The 26,163-nt window shown below is 42.1% G+C and overlaps 1 protein-coding gene across 2 annotated transcripts in view; it reads right to left on the bottom strand.

The window, feature by feature from the left end:
* LOC146045285 (cathepsin W-like) overlaps positions 1-26,163 on the bottom strand; it is a 53,921-nt gene that overhangs the window by 3,617 nt on the left and 24,141 nt on the right. For both annotated transcript variants that reach the window (XM_083164030.1, XM_083164031.1), the window contains exons 6-9: positions 13,179-13,259; positions 11,858-11,974; positions 7,258-7,322; positions 7,076-7,166 (exon numbers count right to left, since the gene is read on the bottom strand). In XM_083164030.1, coding sequence (XP_083020156.1) covers positions 7,076-7,166; positions 7,258-7,322; positions 11,858-11,974; positions 13,179-13,259 — 354 coding nt within the window. The remainder of the gene's footprint in view (positions 1-7,075; positions 7,167-7,257; positions 7,323-11,857; positions 11,975-13,178; positions 13,260-26,163) is intronic.

The raw sequence follows: 26,163 nt of genomic DNA, 5'->3' as shown, positions 1-26,163 counted from the left end.
GCGCGGGCAAAACGTCATTGCCCGGCACCGGATTCTCGCGAGATCCGGACTTGCATAAATTCCAGCTCCCGAGCCACCATCTTCACTCCGTCTTGGGGGGTTGGTTAGTTTAATTGTGTGTCTCTCCTCTGCTGGGGCTTATTTATTTAGTCTCCTGGTGCAACACTGCCACTGCATATTCCACTCTTCCCTGCCCAGTGACTACTACTGCTGTCACTGTGCTGCCGTAGTATACACATTGGAGGTTATTCTGATCGTAGCGGCCAAACGTGCGTACGTTCGCTATTAACGTACGCTATCCGTACGCGGCCGTTGGGGTTAAGTCCACCCACAAATCAGCCGCATACGTACGGGCAGAAACAACGTCGAAGGGGAGTGGCGTACAATTGAGCGTACGCCAACGTACACGGACGGACCAGCCCTTATACTCCGACAACTGGCGTACAATTGAGCGTACGCCACCGTTTACGGACGTCTCTCGTCCGTCTTCCCACCGACTTCTTGCGGCTATCTGAGCGTACGCCAGCTTGCACGGACGGGTCCCTATTGTTTTCAATAGAAAACTCAGCTTATGTCACCGCTCGTGAGAGTGAGCGTACGTCCGTGTACGCTGGCATACCCTTCACATATATGGACCTGCAAATCTTGCCTTTCAACTATAATTATGAAAATTAATTAATTGATTGAATTAATTAATGTGCAAAATAGTGGGCATGGGCTTAAAACATTGCTGAAACATCCTTTGTAGGTGTTAGATGTGGTTTATGTTATTGTATCATAAATACAAAACCTATGTTTGTATTAGAGTGAACACGTTGACACATGTCGACTTGTGTAGATTGAGTGTGCTACTGTGTAAAGTCTATGAAAGCACGTAGTGAATGTGTATAACTGTTTAACAAATACCTACCTTAGCATATATAAGCAGGTCTTAAAAAGATTCTTACCTTAAATTAAACAAACCTTTAAATGTAGAGAAGTATAGAAAGATAAGCTTCCAATGTGTTTGAGTGCTGTGTGTGGCTTGCAGGTAGTGAAATCATGGTTTGGACTTAATAGACTGCAGCATTGGTTATTACATTCAGGTGTATGTGTTTGAGTAGTAATCAGCGTAAATTAGCAAACCCAGGCGCACGCTGGCATGCGGTATCTGTAGGGGTGGTCTGAGGTGGCGGTTGGCGGCCGCCTGTTTTGTGTCCGAAATGAACGGTGCTTTAGTCGATCGTGCGGTAGTAGCACCGTTCATTTTTGGTGCACACCCCCGTGTACGCCCATGTTTACGCCCATTTTCCCTCATTATTTCGGCCGCTCCCCTCAACACGCCCCTATGCCGCCCCCAATGCCCGTACTCTCGCGTACAGGTTTTTTCGCACGGAGAGACCCCGTCCGTAAGCGTTGTGGAGTGTTCGCGCCTGCGCATTAGCGAATGTACGCATGCGCAGATCATGAAAAACCCCGGAACGTACGCGTACGGCCCGGCCGCACCAACCAGAATAAGGCCCATAGTGTAGTACCACTACCTACACATACACTATATTATTCTGCTGGAACCCTACCTACCACAGTATATATATATATATATAATTCCTGTCTGCTGGCTACTGACATATATATAATACCTGTCTGGTGGTGCCTAGTACTGTGTATAGATATAATACCTGTCTGCTGGTGCTACTGACGTGTATATTACCTACCTGTCTGCTAATATACCCCCTCTGTCTATCTCTTCACTGGCTCCCCATTCCTTTCCGAGTTCTCTTTAAACTCCTCACCACCACCTACAAGGCTCTCTCCTCCTCCACCGCTCCTTACCTCTATTCACTGATCTCTATCCACACTCCCTCCCGTCCTCTTCGCTCCATCGCTGACCGCCGACTGACCTCTCACCTAATCACCTCCTCCCACTCCAGTGTCCAAGACTTCTCTCGCGCTGCCCCCCTGCACTGGAACCCACTTTTTTTCGACTAGCCTATCCCTCCTCCTAACCTCTTTTGATCCTCCTATCCTGCCTCCGTTCCCCTCCGTTCCTACTTATCCTGTTGTTTTTTGTTCGTCCACCCACCTATTTTTAGTATGTTAACTCTTATGAGTAGGGTCCTCCTTCCTCACGTACTCACCCTACCTCTTTACCTCACCTATCCTCCTGTCCTGTTCTTCCCTTCCTCTACTTCATCTTCAGTCTCCTCGACAATTTTGACACCTACTTCTGAACTGATGCTGATTTTATTTCTACCAGCTATACCCCTATTTATACTGTATTTTTCAACACACCCTGTACGTTACCTTGTCATTTGTTTTTTGTTTGCTATGTACGGCGCTGCGGACACTTTGCGGCGCCTTATAAATAAACGTACTACTACTACTACTGCTGGTGCCTAGTACTGTGTATAGATATAATACCTGTCTGCTGGTGCTACTGACGTGTATATATAATACCTGTCTGCTGGTGCCTAGTACTGTGTATAGATATAATACCTGTCTGCTGGTGCTACTGACGTGTATATATAATAACTGTCTGCTGGTGCTACAGACGTGTGTGTGTGTGTGTGTGTGTGTGTATATATATGTATATATATATATATATATATATATATATATATATATATATATTACCTGTCTGCTGGTGCCTAGTACTGTGTATAGATACAATACCTGTCTGCTGGTGCTACTGACGTATATACAATACCTGTCTGCTGGTGCCTAGTACTGTGTATAGGTATAATACCTGTCTGCTGGTGCATACCTACTGCCGTGTATATACTGCAAGTCCAGTCTGCTGGTGCTGACTTAGATAACTGACGTATAATTCCACTCAGTTGGTGCCTACGTACTGTATATATAATACCTGTCTGCAGGTGCTCACCTACTGACTTATATATAATACCTGTCTGCTGGTGCCTACCTACTGACGTATATATAATTCGAGTCTGCTGGTGCCTACCTACTGTAGCTTACTGATGTATAATTCCACTCAGTTGGTGCCTACCTACTGACGTATATATAAAATACCTGTCTGCTGGTGCCTACCTACTGTATTAAAAAACAATTATAGAAGAGGAAGTAGATAGGGGGTGGAATCAAGTCACTCCTGGGCGAGGTGGGGGAGTCACTCCTGGGTGAATTTCGCAGCTTTACGTCTCAGCCAGAATGAACCCCTTACTCTCCAGCTTCTATTAGGGCTGCTAGATGTTAAGATTTACCAAGGGAAGTATTCCAAAGCTTGTTCCAAGCAGCCTGTTTAACCTATGGGCTGCATCCGCAAATTTATTAGGAGAGGCATGGCGGCACATGAGTAGTAGCGCAGCAGTAGGGAGTAAAAGTGATTCAATGGCTTTACTTCTACAGAATGGACTCCTATCAGAGCCTCTGTTCCAGCAACTGACTAATGATACATATAGGTGAATAAGGATTCCTTATTGCCATGAATTGTGGTGATAAGAAATCCTTATTATCAGGTGCTGGCTGCATATATTGATATATATGCCCCTATATCAGCTTAGTATTGGATGATGGGCCCACACTGAATAGTGGAAAGAATTGCCTTCTTACCTTTAGCATACAATGTGAATACAAAGTATCGGTTTACTTGTTACATAACGTGCAGTTGTAAATATATAATGATAAAAAGTAAATACAATCAATTGCGTAATATGGGCTCAATAATGCGGGTTTGGCAGTGGTGACTGTTGTTCCGTGTCACCTGCCGGTGGGTCAGGTAGCGGCGTCCCGCTGGCCTGTGCCCTGAGTATCCTCGATATCCTTAGTGCGGTGGTGGTAAGTGGCAAAAGGTTCTGAGTCTTTGGGTGCCCAGGTGTGTTTTTGTGGGTAGCGATACAGTTGTAGTTGGGGGTACAGTTAAAGAGGAGCCGGCGATGTTCTTAGACCTCCTCGTGTGTTCTCCTGACAGATGTTTTGTGGTCAGGGCTCTCAGTTGATGGTTGCGGACGGGCAGGGAGGTTTGCTATGGCCGGTCTGGACTCACCGTGTGCTGTTTCCCCGCGGGTGTGTCTCCCCGTTGAAGGCTGGATGGTGTCCTGCCTCCCCCGGTGTGACTCGCCGTGGGTACCGCTAGCGTGGCGTGTCTGGCGGGGGTCGCGGGCGGGTAATGCTTGTGATCGCAGCCCGCCACCCGTAGTTTCCCGCCGACGGACCTGTCAATACTCACCTACCCTGGATCCGTCTTCGGGTTCGGCGTGTGTGACTTGCTGCGCGCCGGTCTGGAGGCGTCTCGGTTCCTGGCTTGTCTGTACTTCACGCTGTGCCGGTGGGATTGCACAGTGCAGTTGCGCGGATGTCCGTGATGGTGGTGGTGACGGGGATATCGGGGATGCCTCTTCTGGTTGCTGCCAATCTCGTGGGTGCTTCTTTGGGGTTTGCTGTGTGTTCTCCAACGCGTTTCGGCCTACTGGCCTTCTTCTTGGGAGTTTTGCAGTTGTTTGTGTGGCTGAGTTTAAATTAGCTGTGGGCGGGTTCTCTGTGGTTCAGTGTGGTCATCTGATTGGTGGATGTCGGCTGTGGGGGCGTTGGTGATTTCTTACTTGCTGGTCTGTGCTGTCAGTCATTCATTCTGTATATTGTCATTGATTTGGTGATCAGCTGGCGGTTGCTAGGTTTGTTTGCAAGGGAATTGGGCATTTTTGCGTATATTAAATACAGTTGTTACAGCTCAGCGTGTGGTGTTGGCATTGTGTGTTATTTGGCTGTATAAGTAAGTTGGGTGTGGAATGTGGTGGATGTGTGGGTATTGATATGATGTTCTGGAAATTCCAGCAGTGTTATCTGTGTTGAGTTTATACTGTTGGTGTTGTTTTCCATGTGTTTTATTTGCGTTTTCCTATTATGGATTTGACTTCATTGTCCAAGTTTAGGCCCCTTGGGTTAAAAGTTTTTAGTTCATACATCCAACGAAGTTCTGCGGTGTTTATCAGGTGTGTGTAGTCGCCTCCTCTCCAGTTCGGGTTGACTTTTTCAATTCCTATGAAGTGTAGTGAGGTTGGGTCATTGTTGTGATGGTCTTTGTAGTGCTTGGAGAGGTTATGGTCTTCCAGGCCTTTTCTGATGTTCCTGATGTGTTCGTTTATTCGTGTTTTTAGTGGTCTTGTTGTTCGTCCGACATATTGTTTTTTGCATGGGCATTGTAGAATGTATATTAGTCCTTTGCTTTCACATGTGATTTGGGATTTTATTGGGTATGTGGCTCCTGTAGTTGTTGACGAGAAGTTCGTGATTGGTACCCAATAAAATCCCAAATCACATGTGAAAGCAAAGGACTAATATACATTCTACAATGCCCATGCAAAAAACAATATGTCGGACGAACAACAAGACCACTAAAAACACGAATAAACGAACACATCAGGAACATCAGAAAAGGCCTGGAAGACCATAACCTCTCCAAGCACTACAAAGACCATCACAACAATGACCCAACCTCACTACACTTCATAGGAATTGAAAAAGTCAACCCGAACTGGAGAGGAGGCGACTACACACACCTGATAAACACAGCAGAACTTCGTTGGATGTATGAACTAAAAACTTTTAACCCAAGGGGCATAAACTTGGACAATGAAGTCAAATCCATAATAGGAAAACGCAAATAAAACACATGGAAAACAACACCAACAGTATAAACTCAACACAGATAACACTGCTGGAATTTCCAGAACATCATATCAATACCCACACATCCACCACATTCCACACCCAACTTACTTATACAGCCAAATAACACACAATGCCAACACCACACGCTGAGCTGTAACAACTGTATTTAATATATGCAAAAATGCCCAATTCCCTTGCAAACAAACCTAGCAACCGCCAGCTGATCACCAAATCAATGACAATATACAGAATGAATGACTGACAGCACAGACCAGCAAGTAAGAAATCACCAACGCCCCCACAGCCGACATCCACCAATCAGATGACCACACTGAACCACAGAGAACCGGCCCACAGCTGATTTAAACCCAGCCACACAAACAACTGCAAAACTCCCAAGAAGAAGGCCAGTAGGCCGAAACGCATTGGAGAACACACAGCAAACCCCAAAGAAGCACCCACGAGATTGGCAGCAACCAGAAGAGGCATCCCCGATATCCCCGTCACCACCACCATCACGGACATCCGCGCAACTGCACTGTGCAATCCCACCGGCACAGCGTGAAGTACAGACAAGCCAGGAACCGAGACGCCTCCAGACCGGCGCGCAGCAAGTCACACACGCCGAACCCGAAGACGGATCCAGGGTAGGCGAGTATTGACAGGTCCGTCGGCGGGAAACTACGGGCGGCGGGCTGCGATCACAAGCATCACCCGCCCGCGACCCCCACGCTAGCGGTACCCACAGCGAGTCACACCGGGGGAGGCAGGACACCATCCAGCCTTCAACGGGGAGACACACCCGCGGGGAAACAGCACACGGTGAGTCCAGACCGGCCATAGCAAACCTCCCTGCCCGTCCGCAACCATCAACTGAGAGCCCTGACCACAAAACACCTGTCAGGAGAACACACGAGGAGGTCTAAGAACATCGCCGGCTCCTCTTTAACTGTACCCCCAACTACAACTGTACCGCTACCCACAAAAACACACCTGGGCACCCAAAGACTCAGAACCTTTTGCCACTTACCACCACCGCACTAAGGATATCGAGGATACTCAGGGCACAGGCCAGCGGGACGCCGCTACCTGACCCACCGGCAGGTGACACGGAACAACAGTCACCACTGCCAAACCTGCATTATTGAGCCCATATTACGCAATTGATTGTATTTACTTTTTATCATTATATATTTACAACTGCACGTTATGTAACAAGTAAACCGATACTTTGTATTCATATTGTATGCACCTTGTCTAAACCTGCACCTTGTTCAAATAAAACGTAATTCACAACCACTCAGCAATCATCCATTCATTATCACCCACACAACCCTAAGGAGCAAAGCGCAGCACTACCAGAAAGAAAACAATTTGCCAAACTATCCGGATCGGTCACCGCGCCCCCCCCCCCCCCCCTCCAGGAAAACCCCAGTGCGCAGGACCCACCCCAAGAAAACCATATTACCTTTAGCATATCCTACTATCAAAACCACATGATCCACATAATCTGGATCGCAGTTTCTCTGAAGATTATGTACAATTCCTTTTATGTAATGCTATAAAGAAATAAAAAGAGGGTAAAGTATATAAGCAATTGTATTATGCTATGCCATCTCTTGGTTGAAAAAAAAATAAAGCATCACTTACTTGGAGCAGAACGCTATTAATTGTAACAGTGAGAGTCCCGTTGTTGCCAACATACGAAGCCATGTCTGCAATAGAGAACGATTTAGCTGTGAATGTTTAGGCTTATAACAGTGTGCAAATGAATTGGTGTATAAGTCTATGGGGTAGGTGTATTAAGCCTGGAGAAGAGATAAAGTGCAGATAAAGGGAAAGGAGATAAAGCACCAGCCTTTGGGGCAGATGTATTAATCTGCCCCTAACGTTTATAAAATAACGGGTCCCGCTTTTCCTGCATAACGTGGAGAAGCGGGTACCCGTAGCGGCCAAATGTATTATTTGCCCGCTGCCAATAAGGAGAGCCGTTATGCCCAGCGTTTATGGCTCTCCTTATCGGCGCCCCCGGCATCCCTGTGCACACGTGAACTGGGCGGCTGTAATGCGCATACGCGAGATCTCACTTCTAGCGTGAGACCTCCTGTGCACGCCGGAGCCAGCAGCAGAGCTAGCGTTGTCCCCGCAGTGGGGGATAGGAGAACACTGAGCCCTGAGCTGCCGAAAGCAGCCGGGACTATTTAACACCTGGGCAGCTGTTAATACATCGCCCCGGCCGCAAATCACTGGGGAGGATTGCAGGGGACAGCCCCGCTGACCGTAACTCGGCAGGCTGTCACTAGCACACATTACATCCTCCCCATTGAGCGGTGTTTGAAAATGACAATTGGGAGTTGATTGGCTGGTGCTTTATCTCCTTTCACTTTATCTCCAGTTTATCTCTTCTCCAGACTGAATACATCTGCCTCTATGGGCAGTATTCAATGAGATGTGCAGTGAATCCTGTTTAGGATTCACTGCACATTCACAGCGTTCCAGAGGGCTGGAGCATTCGCTGCCAGCTCTCCCTGTTGCCCTATTTAATGCTGCGCCATATGGTGAATTTTAAGTCTCCCTGCCTGCCCCAGATGGAAGTCTCCCTGCCTGCCCCAGAATGTGTGTGTGTGGGGGGGGCTCCCCAGGACACAGGCAGCACAAGCTACTCCCCGGGAGAACTGGCAGGGGATGGGGGTAGGGAGCCGCTACACTGCTCCCACTCGTGCATATGTAATGAACGGGAGCAATATATGAATATGTAATGAGCGGCTCTCGGCCCCCTGCTGGCTGTTATGTGTAAAAAAAATTAAATATATATTCATGTGCTGTAATCACAGGAATAAAACTCATAAAATTCCTGATTCTTTTACATCAAATAAAAAAAAAAAAACTTTATTTTAAAAGTTCACATTCCAGTTCACCATAAAAAGATAGCGATTGCTACTTGGTGAAGCACGGCGAACATAACCTTGAAATTAATTCGCCATCTGATCATTGAATATACTCACGGCGAATCACAGCGAATGACGGTGAAAAACCCATTGAAAAACCACATCGAATTTGGCGACTATCAGACGGCGAATTGTCCGTCATTCACTGTTCGGCGAATGGTGCACTTGAATAGGGCGAATCAGTTTTTCAGTAAAAAGATTTGCCTTACAGCTTGAAAGTAGCACACATTCGCCGTAGAACATGGCGAATCAGCGTAATTGAATACTGCCCTATGGGTTTTATTTTTATGCAGATATGGGTTATAGGGTCAGCAGTAATTAGGATCGACAGTCAATAGGTCGACCACTATTTGTCGCCAGATGAAAGGTCACACGAAAAAGATTGATATGCATTTTGTTGACTTGGTCAAAATGTCGACACAAGCAATAGGTCAACAACGGGAAAAGGTCGACATGAAAAATGGCGACAGGAGTTTTTCATGTTTATGGGGTGTCTATGTCAATATAAGTCGACATGGATATAAGTGTTCTGCGTTTCCGCATCTCTCGCTTTGCTTCGCTAGCTATGCTTCGGGCACGGCGCCTCATTGCACTAGACACACTTTTACATTCTCCCTCTATGTACGTAAATAGTTAAGTATGAAAAAACACCTTTTTTTTAAAAACTTATAGAAATAAGGATTAAAAAGGGTTAAGTTTACCTGAAGGGTAAAAAAGGGGTAGACTAGATGGGCCAAATGGTTCTTATCTGCCGTCAAATTCTATGTTTCTATGACATTGTCCAAGTCGACCTATTGTTTGTGTCAACATTTTTACCATGTTGACCTAATGCATGTGGACCGTTTGCCTGTCGACCAATCGACTGTCCACCTAATTACCATTGACCTATCGACTTATCGGGCTCGCTGCATCAGCAGCGAACCTCGCCGTTCAGCTGAATCCTCGCTGTCCTTTGACGGCAAGGTTTCCCCCTGAACATAGAATAGGGCTAGCGGCCAGCGAGGGGCTTAGATGGCTATAAAAACATTCCACGTGAAATAATAAACGAGAAACTACCATATACTGTACAGTTAGCTTCCTATATATTTGGACACTGACAATTTTCCTAATTTTGGTTCTCTTAAGGTGCCCACACACTACAGTGATATTTGGGCCAATGTTACAGCGGTCACTTGCAATCACGAACAATACAGTGCACACGCCCACGGATCGTTTGTTGTATCTTCTGATATTAACTGCTGCAGGGACCAGGGTAGTCAGTGCTCGGGTGTTCACGGGTTCAGGCTGCTCAGGTATGGGCATGTTCGGGTGGTCAGTTATTTGGGTGTTGGGGCACTCTGGCACATTCGGGCATGTTCGGGCAGTCAGGTATTTGGGTGTTCTCTGGTATTTGGTATTATATGCATGAATTATATGCAAGCACATTAAGGGGCTGATTCTGGTTGACTCGGTAAGCTGAGAGGATCGTAGCTTACCGCGTGTCAGAGCCCATCCTGCCGCTCTGCCGAATACCCGACCTCCACCACTGCCGATATGTAACAAAGACACATCCCCTCGCATGCCGCCGCTGCGGGAGAAATCATTCGATGGTCCCCGACCATCGAATGATTTCTCCTGACTTCACAAATAAAAGTCAGTGGAGACAGGGCGCACCCACCCCGCCCGCATTCCCATGGGAACGTTCGCCCAGTGTTTTCATGGGGACGCCCATGAAACACTGGCCATTCCCATGGGTGAGGCCCAACCCCATCACCGTCCACCCCTGCAATAAATGCGATGGATAAACTCAACTCCATCTGTAGATGCGATCAGATAATGGCCAGGATGCAGCAATATGAAAAGTGCAGCCGGGGTTTGTAGGCTTACCACATATGCACCAAACTCTGAAACGTAATAGCTTCCTGAGCTTGGATGGGGTGGGCAACGTCATCTTTAGATAGTATAGAAGTCTCTGGGCTTCTATCACATTTCCCCATCGGATCCTTCCCAGTACTAGCGCTCCCCTTCCGCATCACTAGACTCAAGCACAGATAGAACTCGGCTCATAATCCCGGAAGTCCTATTATTGCTGCAAAGGACTGGAATAGCTGTCCTTAGGGAATTTCTACAGGCCCACAGCAATAACCCTTTAAGTGCCAACATTGCTGTGAGCGATCCTCAAAGTATCCGCTAAAAATGCCAGCATCGCTCACAGCGACTCTTTTTTAGTATAAATAAACACAAATACGACTAAGTCAATTCATTGAAGTGTAGCTAAATATTGCACCCAAAAATAGAACAGTCGCTGTGAGCGGCGCTGGCATTTATAATGGCTATTTTGAAGATTTCTCACAGCAACGTTGGCACTCAAAGGATAAATAAAATGTTTGCTTGGCAAGTCTCACACCTTTTTTTTTGACAAATTCCCTTGGCACTCAAAGGGTTAATAAATGCTGTGATGCTAGCGCAGAATGGCTGGATGCATCGCCCCCGCGAGATTAATGAGACACAGATGTTGGGAGGTATAGAACTGTACAATGCTGGTAAATTGCAATGCGATCCTAGGCACTAGTATCATACCCAGATATACCCAATGCACCCGCCCTAAGTCACTGCTATGTACAGATTAGTAGTACATCTATAGTTCCTATCCCAGGCTGGTAGATATGTGTATGTGTATATGTATAGTGTGAGGGAAATGGCAGCGGCTGAGCTGCTACATACTGTATGCCCACTGCCCAGCCACAGCAGCACATCCTATGGGCCTTTGCGGAGCTCTGTGATTCAATTCATGTGGTCTGGTTATAGAATATATATAATATTTAATATGTGTCAAAGATACCTCAATCTCCATCCTGTCTGGAACCCTCTCTGATTTTCTGACCCAACCCAACTCCCTCCTCATTCTTGCGGACTGCTGGGAGTCCTTTCTAAATTTTGCTATGGGGCCCACAAAGGTCTAGTTATGCCCCTGATCCTGGCATTTCCCTTGTGCCAGCCCAGCTCCCACTCTGGCACAATCATCTCCATGCAGCCTGCTGTCAGCGACTTCCTCTGTAATCCGCTCCCAATGTTTTCCCGTAAGACAGTCTTTTGCTCCAACAAAAGCATAATGTGCTATTTAAAGCACTGAAAATAGAAATGATTCTGCATCCAGGGAACTTTCCCCGATTTAAACCCCACTGAGAAATAATGGGAAGCAGCAAAGTAAAGGTTTATAAAAATGGACTGGTCAACTGAGGAATAGTTATCCCAAAACCTAATAATATTTGATAGGCTATTGCCGTGCAACAAGTGCACTCTGAGCGCCGGTACATTCTTACCTTTTTCATTCTTTGGAAGCATTTGAAAGTCATGAATCCATGCTATAGGGGAAAGATCGTTCCTGCATTGGGTCCTCATAGCCACATATTGGTATTCATTCTCATAAACCAGGCCCCCTTCAGAGAAAATCAGTGTGAGGTCGTTTACATCATTTATTTACATGTTAGATAATCACGAGCACTGTTAAAATATGATTGAAGTAATTTCATTTAAACTGCACAATTTTGTTTTTCAATTTATGTTTTTACCGAACAATATTTTGCACTGGACTAAGGGCCTGATTCACACCTGATCGATCATCTGCAAATTTGCAGATGACTGCGTGAAGTTAGCCACAGCCCAGACATAGGGGGTTACTCTTGCTTAATCGGTCCCCTGTGCGTTCGCAGATGCTTGGTGCAAGTGGGCAAGGTGAACTGCATGGTCCCTGTCCCACTCGCACATTGCAGTGCGGCCAGGGGACGACGGCGGCTGGCACAGTCCATGGGAAAGCCCACCAGTTCATGGGCATTCCCATGGTAGTGGCCCGCTAATTCAGCCGACGGCAGGGCCACAAAGAGATCTGCGAGTGCTGGAGAAATCATTCGATGGTCGCGACCATCAAATGTTTTCTCCCCCGCACCCAAGGCTGGATACAAATCATCCATTCGTACACCCGTGGGGGATCGCAGCATGCTAGAAGGGTGGTGGACGGCAGTGCAGGGGACAGAAATACGTAGCCTCGTGAGTCAACCAGAATAAGGTCCATAGTGAAAACCCACCTTTGCAAATATGCGAGTGAATTGCTAACATTTTGCAATCCGCTATCCTGTCGCACATCCATGCGCAATTCACTAACCATCAAATGATTTTTTTCGGTCCGTGAGAGGTTTTGACCCTTCCACAGCTCTGTGACAGATATAGGCTGATCGAGGACGACACTGACATCACACACCCTACCGTAAAACACCTGGGCATGCCTGCGTTTATGGACACTCCTTGAAAACAACAGTTTACCACCCCCAAATGGTGAGTTCCTGTCCATCAAATTGTGAAGGGATTTGCGATTAGATATTTTCACTATTTCCGTTGCGTATTGGTTGAGCATGCTCGCAGCGATCCATACGCATGCGCAGTCATTCCATACTTGATAAGATTGTGAATTCCCAGCCATAAGGTCTGAATAACCCCTTCCATTTGGCATCCCTGGCATACAGCATTGTACTGCTGAATAACCCCTTCCATTTGGCATCCCTGGCATACAGCATTGTACAGCTGAATAACCCCTTCCATTTGGCATCCCTGGCATACACCATTATACAGCAGTGACTGAGTACTTACTTTGGGCTTGAACAGTGATATATGCATCCCATGAGTATCCTCCTTTACAACCATTTTCGCAAGGGCCACAGTCTATAACCTCTGGAAATAGAATATAGAGATTGAGCTAATCAGAAGCAGCAAGGAAAGGGCCTGTAACAAAGGAAGAACAGCGTTGACTTATTGAGTATATCAGCATTACTAAAGTGATGGGCATTCCTTAACAGATGCCATTATGTGTACTTGCAGCGCTACAATGTGACATCATATGAACGAGGGCTCAACTCTTGGGCATACAATAGTATTAAATAAGCAGTGGCGTAACTATAAATTTTGCTCCCCCTGCCAAAAAGTTTGTGGCGCCCATCCGCCCGCCTGCCCATCCTGAACACAGTAGCCAATAGCCAGCTCTGTGTACAGTCAATTGAATCAGTTGGGGGGATTTGTCGTCTCTGCTATGGCCGCACCCGCGCTGTGGGTAACTCGCCTCTGGTGCTCAGTCAGTGGGCAGTGGCAGGCAGCAGCATGTCAGTGCGTCGAGTGGGTGCCTGCGCCCACACAGACCCTGCTGCTGCTTGCCTTACAGTAGTTACGCCACTGTAAATAAGGCACTACTATGGTTCAGAAATGAATTAGGGCACTACTATGGCAGCATAACATAAATAAGTGCTGCAGAGAGGTGTCTCTATAGAAGCAATGGGACAGGGGCCCTTCAATATGATGAAAGTTTTGGTTATGCCTGTGGCCAGATCTAACTAGGGTTTTTTTTGTAGACAGTGCTAATAGAATCTTCATATTTGCATAGGTTGGTGCATATATCTCAGTAACAGTCACAGTAAGGCTGGATAAAGTGTTAAAATACATTTGTCGTTCCAAAATTTCATGTACTTAGGCATGTTCAAAATACTGACGCCAGCATGCTAAAGAATAAACAGAGAATTTTTAATGTAACTACTGGCCCAGACCTAATGGGTAAGGGGCCTGCGGACTTACAATAGTACAAATTCACAGTACAGTGCAGCGTAATGTCCAATATACACGACACCAAGCTCGGACTACTTGGTGGGTTATGTCCCATAGACTTATCCCCCTAAGAAACTCCCCACTATGCATTTGTTCTTTCGAAAAAGTGCACGCATACTTATGTCTGTTTTTTACCGCAATAAATATTAACTCTATATTCACTATACACGCTATCATTTGCATATGTGTTAATTAATCAGTGCCATCTAGAGGCCAATTAATACAGTATCACTCACGTTGAATCAGGTATTAGTCCAGTTTCATCTGTTCAAATTTGTGTCATTATGTGTAATGGGCATTACGGTGTGTGGTATAGTGTGTAATGTGCATTATGGTGTGTGGCATTATTTTAAAGGGCTTTACGATGTGTGGCATTATGGTGTGTGGCATTATGTTAAAGGGCATTATGGTGTGTGGCATTATGTTTAATGGGCATTACTGTATGTGGCATTATGTGTAATGGGCATTACGGTGTGTGGCATTATGTTAAAGGGCATTACGGTGTGTGGCATTATGTTAAAGGGCATTACATGTGTGGCATTATAGTGTAAATTTTTGCAGCGTGCCGGGTTTGCAAATACTCGCCGTATTTGATATTTCCCCTGTCAGGAAATATTGGCACAGATTGAATAACCCCCTATATGAGACAGCTATGTAGTGGACAGTAAAGGAGATATGCGTGATGGGCTGGTAGAAAATCCATGGGCCACTTCATACTATTTGCCCCGCAGACTGAAAGTTGTCAGCCAGCCCCTGCATAACCACACACACATATTTATCACAAGCAGTGGGGAGAGAAGCGAGCAGGGCTGGTAATCAGTGGCAGAAGTCTCGGAGGCAATGGAGTCATTTGCCGCCGGGCGCCACGTTTGAAGGGGAGACTCAGCAGCCTGACATCCATTGCCTCCGATAAACGCCACCACCTGCGCGCCAGCCAGAATACTCAGAGTAGTGCTGCTGCTGCAGTGATAGCAGGAAACGCTGCTCCACGATCTCTGTGAGAGGAGGAGGAGGCGGGACTTCCTGTCACACACTAGAGATGGGCAAAACGGATCATTAAGCTGAGCGGGGATCCGACGGATCTCTTAGTGGAAAGATGCTGATCTTTTAGACGGATCCTCGGCTCACTTTAAAAAAAAGGGGGAATATACATGACCAAGTAAAACACTGATCGATGGCTGGGTGCAGAATCTCTATCTATGGCAACCATCGATGGCGTCTGCACCGATGGCCATCCCTGGCAGCAGCAGCTAATCTAGTCTCCAGAGGTAGTACATCTCAGCTGCCACAGGTGGCAGCACTGAGATCAAGAAAATGCATTGTAATGGAAAACAAAACTGAAACGGATCACCTTTTTTTTGGGATCGGCGGCTCACTCGTTCTTGAATGGGATCCGTTCAAAAGATCGCGAACGACCCATCTCTATCACACACAGCCCCTGCCTCCTCCTGACAGACATGTCCTGCAGCCTGTCTAGCTCTTCTTCACCTACCACACACAATCTAAGTTCTGACTCCTGTTACAGTATGGACGGATGCTTCTTTTATAGGTGAGAGCGAGGCCCCCCCAGTTGTAGTGTTTATTAAACTATTTATGTGCAGTGTGTTTGTGTGTATCTGTATAGGTCTATGTTTATATGCATGTGTTGCTTTGTGTGCATATGTGGCTGTGTGTTTACAGAGGTGTGTGTATATGCATATGTAGTTGTGTGAATACATGTGTGTGGCAGTGTGTATACATGTGTGTGGTTGTGTGTATACATATGTGTATGTTGCTGTGTGTAGTCATGTGGGTGTATGTGTATACATGTGTGTGTGGCTATGTGTATACATGTGTGTGTGGCTGTGTGTGTACATATGTGTGTGTGTGTGTGTGTGTGTGTGTGTGTGGTTGTGTGTATACATATGTGTGTATGTTGCTGTGTGTATACATGTGTGTGTTGTGTGTATACATATGTGTATGTTGCTGTGTGTATACATGTGGATGTATGTGCATATGTATCTGTGTGTGTATATATGTGTGTGTATGTGTCTGCATATATATATATATATATATATATATATATGTATCCCCAATATTCCAACTCGCGCTAGAGCCTATTTCACAGATAAATGTTTTACAGAATAATATACTTTTTATAAATTGTACAAGTAAGGCAGCCTCACCACTAAGTTCCCTGAGGGATAGGGAACGAACAAAGCCCAATGTTTTTACCCAATAGTGGTATGGCGCCTAAGACAGAATTCAAATACAAATTTACAATAATCCGTATCCAATGAAGTAGTAAAGGAGATCTTTTCCAATAGTTTGTTTGTTTATTTTCTTCACAGGATAATCGGGTAAAAAAACGCTTGTAGACAATCCCAACGCGTTTCCTCTCACAGAGACTTCATCAGGGGAAATACAATAATCTACAAGTATAAAATATTGCTTCAATATTCAATACATAAAAAAATATATATTCCTTTTATTACTCTAGTAAATGGGGAAACTTCCACCAAGTACAGAAAAAGAGGAAGAATAATATAGAACAAGATGGTGGGGACGAGATGGTGAATTATTAATAAAAAGAGAAGTGGGAAAAAAATATAATAAATATATATATTGTGTTGTGACTTAGTCATAATTATGCTTTTGTTTTTATTAATTAATTATGATATTTGTGAAATAAATTGATTAGTGTACCTTGCGGTCGTGATATTTGTGATATCTGTGGGATACTTCCTCCGCTTACACAAATATTATCCGGGATAAATTAATAATGTAAGGCATGATATTCTTAAGACCTATGGGAGAATTGAGTATTTCTTAATGTGAATTAGTGAAAAAAGTTTTTTATTATATTATTGATTAATAGGTGGATAAACATACCTATAATGGGAATATAAATTTATATCCGCTGGTAGGTTTGAATAAAGCCAATTAGTGTGGCCTGTAATTAAGAAAATCTAGTGATTACAAATATTTTCTATCTTAAGTGACTATAGTGCAACAATATAGGAGCTAGTTGACATACCTAAAATGAGACAGGTCTCAGGATTCCTGTCGTCTCCTTTAAATTGGAGTAGGTGAATTTGCCTATTAATAATAAAATAATTTTGAATATAATTTTAATTTCATGATTTAGTTCATCATTATAAAGTGCATATAGGTGAATATTTCTTAACGTACCTATGAAGTAGCAGGTATTTGAATTCCTGTCAGCCTCCTTTAAAATGTGATTAAAAAATATTTTCCTGATAATAGATTATTAAAAAATAATAACTGGGTATTAGTAATAGACCCCTTTATCACATATCTAGGTCATGTATTTTATTGTGGTACCTTACCTAAAAACCTAGATGATGATTCTTCATCCAAAATAAAATAAATATATCTAAAAAATAATAATAATAAGGTATATAAATTTTCTATTATAAGTCCCATAGTTATTAATTACCATGAACAAGAATTTATGTCTGAGTTACCACTCCTGGTTCTTACCTCCTATGAGACTCCTGTGTGCTTCAGAGAGGCTAGCAGAATGAATGCTGCCCAGATCTGATCTCTATTTATAAGGGTATCTGAATGACATCACTTCCTCCCATATGTTATTGGTGGGATTTTAAATCTTGATTATCTCAGTATATATACTATTTATCCTATATTAGGTATATGTCCTGTACTTGCTATTAAAATATATGTTATAGGAGGTGATTATATATCCATTTTAATTCATTTATAGGTAGTTTCTTTCCCTCAGCGTGGATCTACCCATAATGCCTCATATTTACCCATAATGCATTCTTTCATTGTTTTAACCGATAAAGCGGGATATACCTATATTTATATTCTGCTTTAATTATTTATTCTGAGTGTATTCCGTTCGTTGGTGGTAGTGGGATAGAGCGCCTCTTACCGATTTTTAATAACCTCAATGGATCTTTGTGTCCAGGTACGCGCTGTTCGTTCAGCGTGTCCTGGTCCTTAGTGTTGTTGACTTCCGGCTTGCGTTCCACGCTAAGCCGGAAGTGCGTTCCAAATGGGCGCCATGTTTTTCTATTCAATGTCTATGCCCAGGTACACGTCAGTGTGTCCTGGTCTTTTAGTCTTCATTACTTCCGGCTTGCGTTCCACGCTCAGTCGGAGGTGCGTTCCATATGGACGCCATATTACTTCTATACTTCTCAGCCCGCATGAATTCAGCTCTAGGTCTTGCGTTCCATTTAGGAGGTTTTTCATTAAGTTATATGTTTCCTGTTTGCATTCCACTCAACTTAGATAGTATTTCTTATTGAGTTCTTACTTGGGCAATTTGTTTATAATTTTTAATGTGTTCCACGTATTGGTTCTTAATTATATGTTACATTTGTTAATTAACGATCTCTTACGGATATGGATCTAATTAGGTAATTTAAGTAATAAAAAAAAAAACACAAAAAAGTGAAACACCGAAATAAAACATGGAACAGAGATAGTGATTCATGCAGTACTTTGAAATTGTGGGATCAGTTTCAACAGTTTTAACATTTATCACAATATTCCTGATATATATATATTTATGATACGTCGACTAATGTTGAAACATATTTAAAACATTTTTCCCAATGACATTCATAAACTTGTGTTAATTAGCCTAATATATTCAGAAAGAATTCCTTATGAAACAATATATAAGTATGTTCTTATTTAACATATTATTTCTATTTTAATTTTTTAATTTTAATTTTTTAATTTTTACTTTCTAACATAGAAACATAGAATAGAAACATAGAAACATAGAAACATAGAATTTGACGGGCAGATAAGAACCACTTGGCCCATCTAGTCTGCCCCTTTTTTTAAACATGTTACCTCAAACCATATTTGATCCTTATTTTTTTGTAAGGATATCAATATGCTTATCCCAAGCATGTTTAAATTGTACTACTGTATTTGCGTCTACCACCTCTGTTGGGAGGCTATTCCACTTATCTACTACTCTTTCTGTGAAAAAATTCTTCCTCGCATTTCCCCTGAATCTTCCTCCCTCTAGTTTCAGTGCATGTCCTCGTGTTCTGTTGCTCCTCTTCCTGTGAAGAATGTCTCCCACCTGTACCTTGTTAAAGCCCTTGATATATTTGAAAGTTTCTATCATGTCCCCCCTTTCCCTTCTCTGCTCTAAAGTATACATATTAAGATCTTTTAGTCTTTCCTGGTACGTTTTGTGATGTAGGCCATGCACCATTTTAGTTGCTCTTCTTTGTACAGTCTCTAATGTATTTATATCCTTCTGGAGATATGGCCTCCAGAACTGAACACAATACTCTAGGTGAGGTCGTACCAATGACCTATACAGTGGCATTATTCTAAATATTATTCTAATATTTGTTAAGTCTGTGAGTCCATATGTATGTCCTTTCTTCTTGCGATCATGGTCGTATTGGTTGGAGAAGAATAATAATAAGGGCGTCTAGAGTTGTTTTTAATGGTTAAGCCCTGCGTATAAGGGTAATATTTTATTCTATTATTACTCTTCGATCGAATTCATGAGGGATCTTTATTATATGTTCCAATTTCTCACATGTATCCATCATGATGGAATTAATTCGATAGTTATCTCATCTTTACGGCTTGTAGATTTGGGCTATTGTAGAATATGTGCTCTGTAATCACAAAAATGGTGTCATCTCAATGTTTTCATTTAACCCGTTGGGTATTTGGGCATTTAACTGAAAGATCCAATACGATTCCCTTCTTGCTAGGGTTAAATCCCTGTCACCTCCTCTGTTGTCGATTTTTATATGTTCCAACGCTATGAATGTCATTTGGCTTGGGTCAGAATTATGCTTCTTTAGGAAGTGTCGTGGCACACTGTGGTTGAGGACTTTGTTCTTTATGTTCCTCATATGTTCTTGAATTCGTAACTTGAGGACTCTTTTTGTTTTTCCTATATAGATGAGGTTGCAGCTGCACTTTAGCATGTACACGATGTAGGTGGATTCACATGTGACAATGTCCTTGATTTTAGGTAATCTAGGAAAGTTAGTTTTGAGCCATTCATATGTCTTTCTTTCAATATGTTTACAACATATGCATCTATTGCATGGGAATAATCCCATGCGTTTTTCCATGATGTGTTGTTGTTTTTGTTGTTGTCTGTTGTCAACCTTTAGTTTGCTTGGAGCTAGCATGTTTTTTAAATTGTTGGCTCTTTTGAAGATTACGGTTGGTCTCTTTGATAAATGAGGGCCCAAAATCGGATCCTTTAATAACAAGTGCCAATGTGCGTCTAGGCATTTCCGGATTCTGTAGTGTTCTTGATTAAATTTGGTGATGAAAGGTTTCAAATTCGAAAACTGTGAAGAAGTGGTTTTTGATTTTTCGATTAAAAGTGGATCCCTAGGTATTATTGAAGCTTTTCTTTGATCTGACTCGATCTCAATTTTTTTGTAACCTTTCTCTAGGAATTTTTCTTTAAGTGTATCTGACTGGTCCCAGTATTTTTCCAGTGTGCTGCAGTTTTTTCGTAATCTCACAAATTGGGAGTATGGAACAGATGTTTTCCATCTTTGGAGATGACAGCTATCGATGGGTATGTATCCATTTGCATCTGTGGGTTTAAAGAAAGTTCGTGAAGAGATGCTTCCATCTGGTTCCGCCGTGAGAACTAAATCCAAATAGTCGATCTCTTTTTTCATTCTGTTTGAATGTGAACTTTAAATTGAACTGGTTTTTCTGTATATTCTCTATCATTTTTTCTACTTCCGTTGTATTCCCGTTCCATATTAGGATTAGGTCATCGATGTAACGTTTGTAGTAGACCATTTCTTTATGTTTGAAGTTTTCGCCAAAATATATATATTCGTTTTCCCAGTCGTTCATATATATATTGGCGTATGCAGGTGCAAATTTTGTCCCCATTGCTGTACTACAGCGTTGTACATAATAGTATCCGTTGAATTCAAAGTAGTTGTGGTTCAGTATGAACTTGATTCCGTCCAAAATAAACGACTGTTCTTCCTTAGTAACCTCTGTGTCCTTTTCTAACGTTTTCCTAACAGCCTCTAGACCATTCATATGGGGAATGCAGGTATATAATGCCTGTACGTCTATGGTTACCCATCTATGGGTGGGTTCCCATTGGATGTCCTTCAATTCACGTAAAAGTTGGGTTGAATCCTTTAAGTGAGATTTTTGTTGATTAACATATTTTTGTAATTTCAAGTCCAGAAAGTGGGACAAGTTGGAAGATAACTAGCTGATACCTGCCACAATGGGTCTCCCCGGTGGTTCCTCTCTGTTTTTGTGGACCTTTGGGAGATGGTAGAAGATAGGGACTTTTGGGTTTGCTATATAGATATATTTGAATTCCTCTTTGCAGATTATTTGTTTGGAATTAGCTTCCTTGAGTATTTCCAATAGTTGTTCATTATATTCTAGGGTTGGGTCGTTATCCAATTTTTTGTATGTTTCTTCATCATTGATGAGTTTGTGTGCTTCTACCAAATATTTTGGTTTGTCCTGAATCACGACTGCTCCCCCCTTATCTGCTGATTTTATTATAATGGACTCATCTCTCTTGAGGTTTTTTAGGGCTTGTTGTTCTTGGGAATTCAAATTATTTCTATTACATTTATGTGGTTTTATATTCATGAAATCTTCTTTAACAGACTCGAAAAAAATTTCAATATGGCTCCCTCTGGATTCGATAGGGTAATACTTAGACGGAGGAGCCACTAATGGTTTCCTTCGTGATTGGTCGAGGTTGGTCATGGGATGTTTTAGAAAATGTCTCTTCAGAGTTAAATTTCGTATGTATTTGTTCAGGTCCACAAACAGGTCAAATTGGTCCAGATGTTGGTTGGGAGCAAACTTTAGACCCTTACTTAGGAGTGTTACTTCTGGTTCAGAAAGTGTCTTCTGGGAAATATTGATGATGTTTGATCCAGTGTTTCCTTTGATGTTTGATTTGGTCTTTTCTTTTTTGGAGATGTTTCTTCCTCCTCGACATCCTCTTCTCTTATGTATCTTTTCTGTCCCTGTGGGGAATCGAGATGGTTCAGGAGATATTCCTTCCCATGGAGGTTCCGAAAATCTACTTTTTTTCGTTCCTTTCTTTCCCCTAAAAAAGAGGAGGAAGTGGATGGACGTACTTGATAGGGGGATGGTGATCTGTGGTATCTTTGGTACCTGGTTTTATGATTCCTGTTAGGTGATGAATCATACCCAGTTGAAGATAATTTCCGTCTGTATTGTGGAGACCGCCTACTTTGACGGTTCCTACTATAATTATAGTTGTCTCTGTTGTGTCTATATACCGGCTGTTGTGACCGAGTGAAGACATCATTATCATACCTTCTGGGCATTCTATCTCTATAGTTGTCTTTTTGATTACTGTATTTTCTTTCTCTTTGTTCAGATCTTTGTGGCATATTTGTAGCCCAATCGTGTATTTTGCCATTTGAATAGTCGTTTTTGTCTCTAAGAAATTTCTTTTGTTTTCTTAAGATTATTTCATCTTCAAGTGAATCCAGTTTTTGTTGGAGGTCCTTTACATCTCTGTGTAACTCTTCACTGCCATCAAATTTCTTTAGAGCCTCTTCTAGGCTATTAATTTGTCCTTCCAGGATAGTGAGTTCTTTCTTCCTTTCTTTTACTATGATTGTGACTAGTTGTGCGCCACATTCATCTAAGATCTTATTCCAATTTGAGGAGAAATCTCCATTTTGTGGTGTGAGAGTAGGTGTTTTATTGAGGCGTAGGCCTCTTGGGACTCTCCCCACCTCCAGATACTTCTCCAGGGTAACTATATCGTACCAACATTTTATTTCTTTAACCATTAATTTTTCCATACTATTCAGAATATTATAATAGTCTGTTTCCTCGCCACCATCTTGTTCTAACATTCCTGTATCCTCATCAAAAATACATTTATATTTTTGTGAGCGATTTGCTCTACCTTTAAATAATGGCATAATAGCTGCGTAATGGAATAACCCTCACACACCAAAACGTATCCCCAATATTCCAACTCGCGCTAGAGCCTATTTCACAGATAAATGTTTTACAGAATAATATACTTTTTATAAATTGTACAAGTAAGGCAGCCTCACCACTAAGTTCCCTGAGGGATAGGGAACGAACAAAGCCCAATGTTTTTACCCAATAGTGGTATGGCGCCTAAGACAGAATTCAAATACAAATTTGCAATAATCCGTATCCAATGAAGTAGTAAAGGAGATCTTTTCCAATAGTTTGTTTGTTTATTTTCTTCACAGGATAATCGGGTAAAAAAACGCTTGTAGACAATCCCAATGCGTTTCGTCTCACAGAGACTTCATCAGGGGAAATACAATAATCTACAAGTATAAAATATTGCTTCAATATTCAATACATAAAAAAATATATATATATATTCCTTTTATTACTCTAGTAAATGGGGAAACTTCCACCAAGTACAGAAAAAGAGGAAGAATAATATAGAACAAGATGGTGGGGACGAGATGGTGAATTATTAATAAAAAGAGAAGTGGGAAAAAAATATAATAAATATATATATATTGTGTTGTGACTTAGTCATAATTATGCTTTTGTTTTTATTAATTAATTATGATATTTGTGAAATAAATTGATTAGTGTACCTTGCGGTCGTGATATTTGTGATATCTGTGGGATACTTCCTCCGCTTACACAAATATTATCCGGGATAAATTAATAATGTAAGCGGAGGAAGTATCCCACAGATATCACAAATATCACGACCGCAAGGTACACTAATCAATTTATTTCACAAATATCATAATTAATTAATAAAAACAAAAGCATAATTATGACTAAGTCACAACACAATATATACATATTTATTATATTTTTTTCCCACTTCTCTTTTTATTAATAATTCACCATCTCGTCCCCACCATCTTGTTCTATATTATTCTTCCTCTTTTTCTGTACTTGGTGGAAGTTTCCCCATTTACTAGAGTAATAAAAGGAATATATATATATTTTTTTATGTATTGAATATTGAAGCAATATTTTATACTTGTAGATTATTGTATTTCCCCTGATGAAGTCTCTGAGACGAAACGCGTTGGGATTGTCTACAAGCGTTTTTTTACCCGATTATCCTGTGAAGAAAATAAACAAACAAACTATTGGAAAAGATCTCCTTTACTACTTCATTGGATACGGATTATTGCAAATTTGTATTTGAATTCTGTCTTAGGCGCCATACCACTATTGGGTAAAAACATTGGGCTTTGTTCGTTCCCTATCCCTCAGGGAACTTAGTGGTGAGGCTGCCTTACTTGTACAATTTATAAAAAGTATATTATTCTGTAAAACATTTATCTGTGAAATAGGCTCTAGCGCGAGTTGGAATATTGGGGATACGTTTTGGTGTGTGAGGGTTATTCCATTACGCAGCTATTATGCCATTATTTAAAGGTAGAGCAAATCGCTCACAAAAATATAAATGTATTTTTGATGAGGATACAGGAATGTTAGAACAAGATGGTGGCGAGGAAACAGACTATTATAATATTCTGAATAGTATGGAAAAATTAATGGTTAAAGAAATAAAATGTTGGTACGATATAGTTACCCTGGAGAAGTATCTGGAGGTGGGGAGAGTCCCAAGAGGCCTACGCCTCAATAAAACACCTACTCTCACACCACAAAATGGAGATTTCTCCTCAAATTGGAATAAGATCTTAGATGAATGTGGCGCACAACTAGTCACAATCATAGTAAAAGAAACGAAGAAAGAACTCACTATCCTGGAAGGACAAATTAATAGCCTAGAAGAGGCTCTAAAGAAATTTGATGGCAGTGAAGAGTTACACAGAGATGTAAAGGACCTCCAACAAAAACTGGATTCACTTGAAGATGAAATAATCTTAAGAAAACAAAAGAAATTTCTTAGAGACAAAAACGACTATTCAAATGGCAAAATACACGATTGGGCTACAAATATGCCACAAAGATCTGAACAAAGAGAAAGAAAATACAGTAATCAAAAAGACAACTATAGAGATAGAATGCCCAGAAGGTATGATAATGATGTCTTCACTCGGTCACAACAGCCGGTATATAGACACAACAGAGACAACTATAATTATAGTAGGAACCGTCAAAGTAGGCGGTCTCCACAATACAGACGGAAATTATCTTCAACTGGGTATGATTCATCACCTAACAGGAATCATAAAACCAGGTACCAAAGATACCACAGATCACCATCCCCCTATCAAGTACGTCCGTCCACTTCCTCCTCTTTTTTAGGGGAAAGAAAGGAACGAAAAAAAGTAGATTTTCGGAACCTCCATGGGAAGGAATATCTCCTGAACCGTCTCGATTCCCCACAGGGACAGAAAAGATACATAAGAGAAGAGGATGTCGAGGAGGAAGAAACATCTCCAAAAAAGAAAAGACCAAATCAAACATCAAAGGAAACACTGGATCAAACATCATCAATATTTCCCAGAAGACACTTTCTGAACCAGAAGTAACACTCCTAAGTAAGGGTCTAAAGTTTGCTCCCAACCAACATCTGGACCAATTTGACCTGTTTGTGGACCTGAACAAATACATACGAAATTTAACTCTGAAGAGACATTTTCTAAAACATCCCATGACCAACCTCGACCAATCACGAAGGAAACCATTAGTGGCTCCTCCGTCTAAGTATTACCCTATCGAATCCAGAGGGAGCCATATTGAAATTTTTTTCGAGTCTGTTAAAGAAGATTTCATGAATATAAAACCACATAAATGTAATAGAAATAATTTGAATTCCCAAGAACAACAAGCCCTAAAAAACCTCAAGAGAGATGAGTCCATTATAATAAAATCAGCAGATAAGGGGGGAGCAGTCGTGATTCAGGACAAACCAAAATATTTGGTAGAAGCACACAAACTCATCAATGATGAAGAAACATACAAAAAATTGGATAACGACCCAACCCTAGAATATAATGAACAACTATTGGAAATACTCAAGGAAGCTAATTCCAAACAAATA

Source organism: Crinia signifera, chromosome 11 (assembly GCF_055691185.1).
Source record: "Crinia signifera chromosome 11, ASM5569118v1, whole genome shotgun sequence".
NCBI classification, from domain to species: Eukaryota; Metazoa; Chordata; class Amphibia; order Anura; family Myobatrachidae; genus Crinia; species Crinia signifera.
Note: the sequence above shows the minus strand (reverse complement) of the source record. Positions and strands in the feature narration are given on the sequence as shown.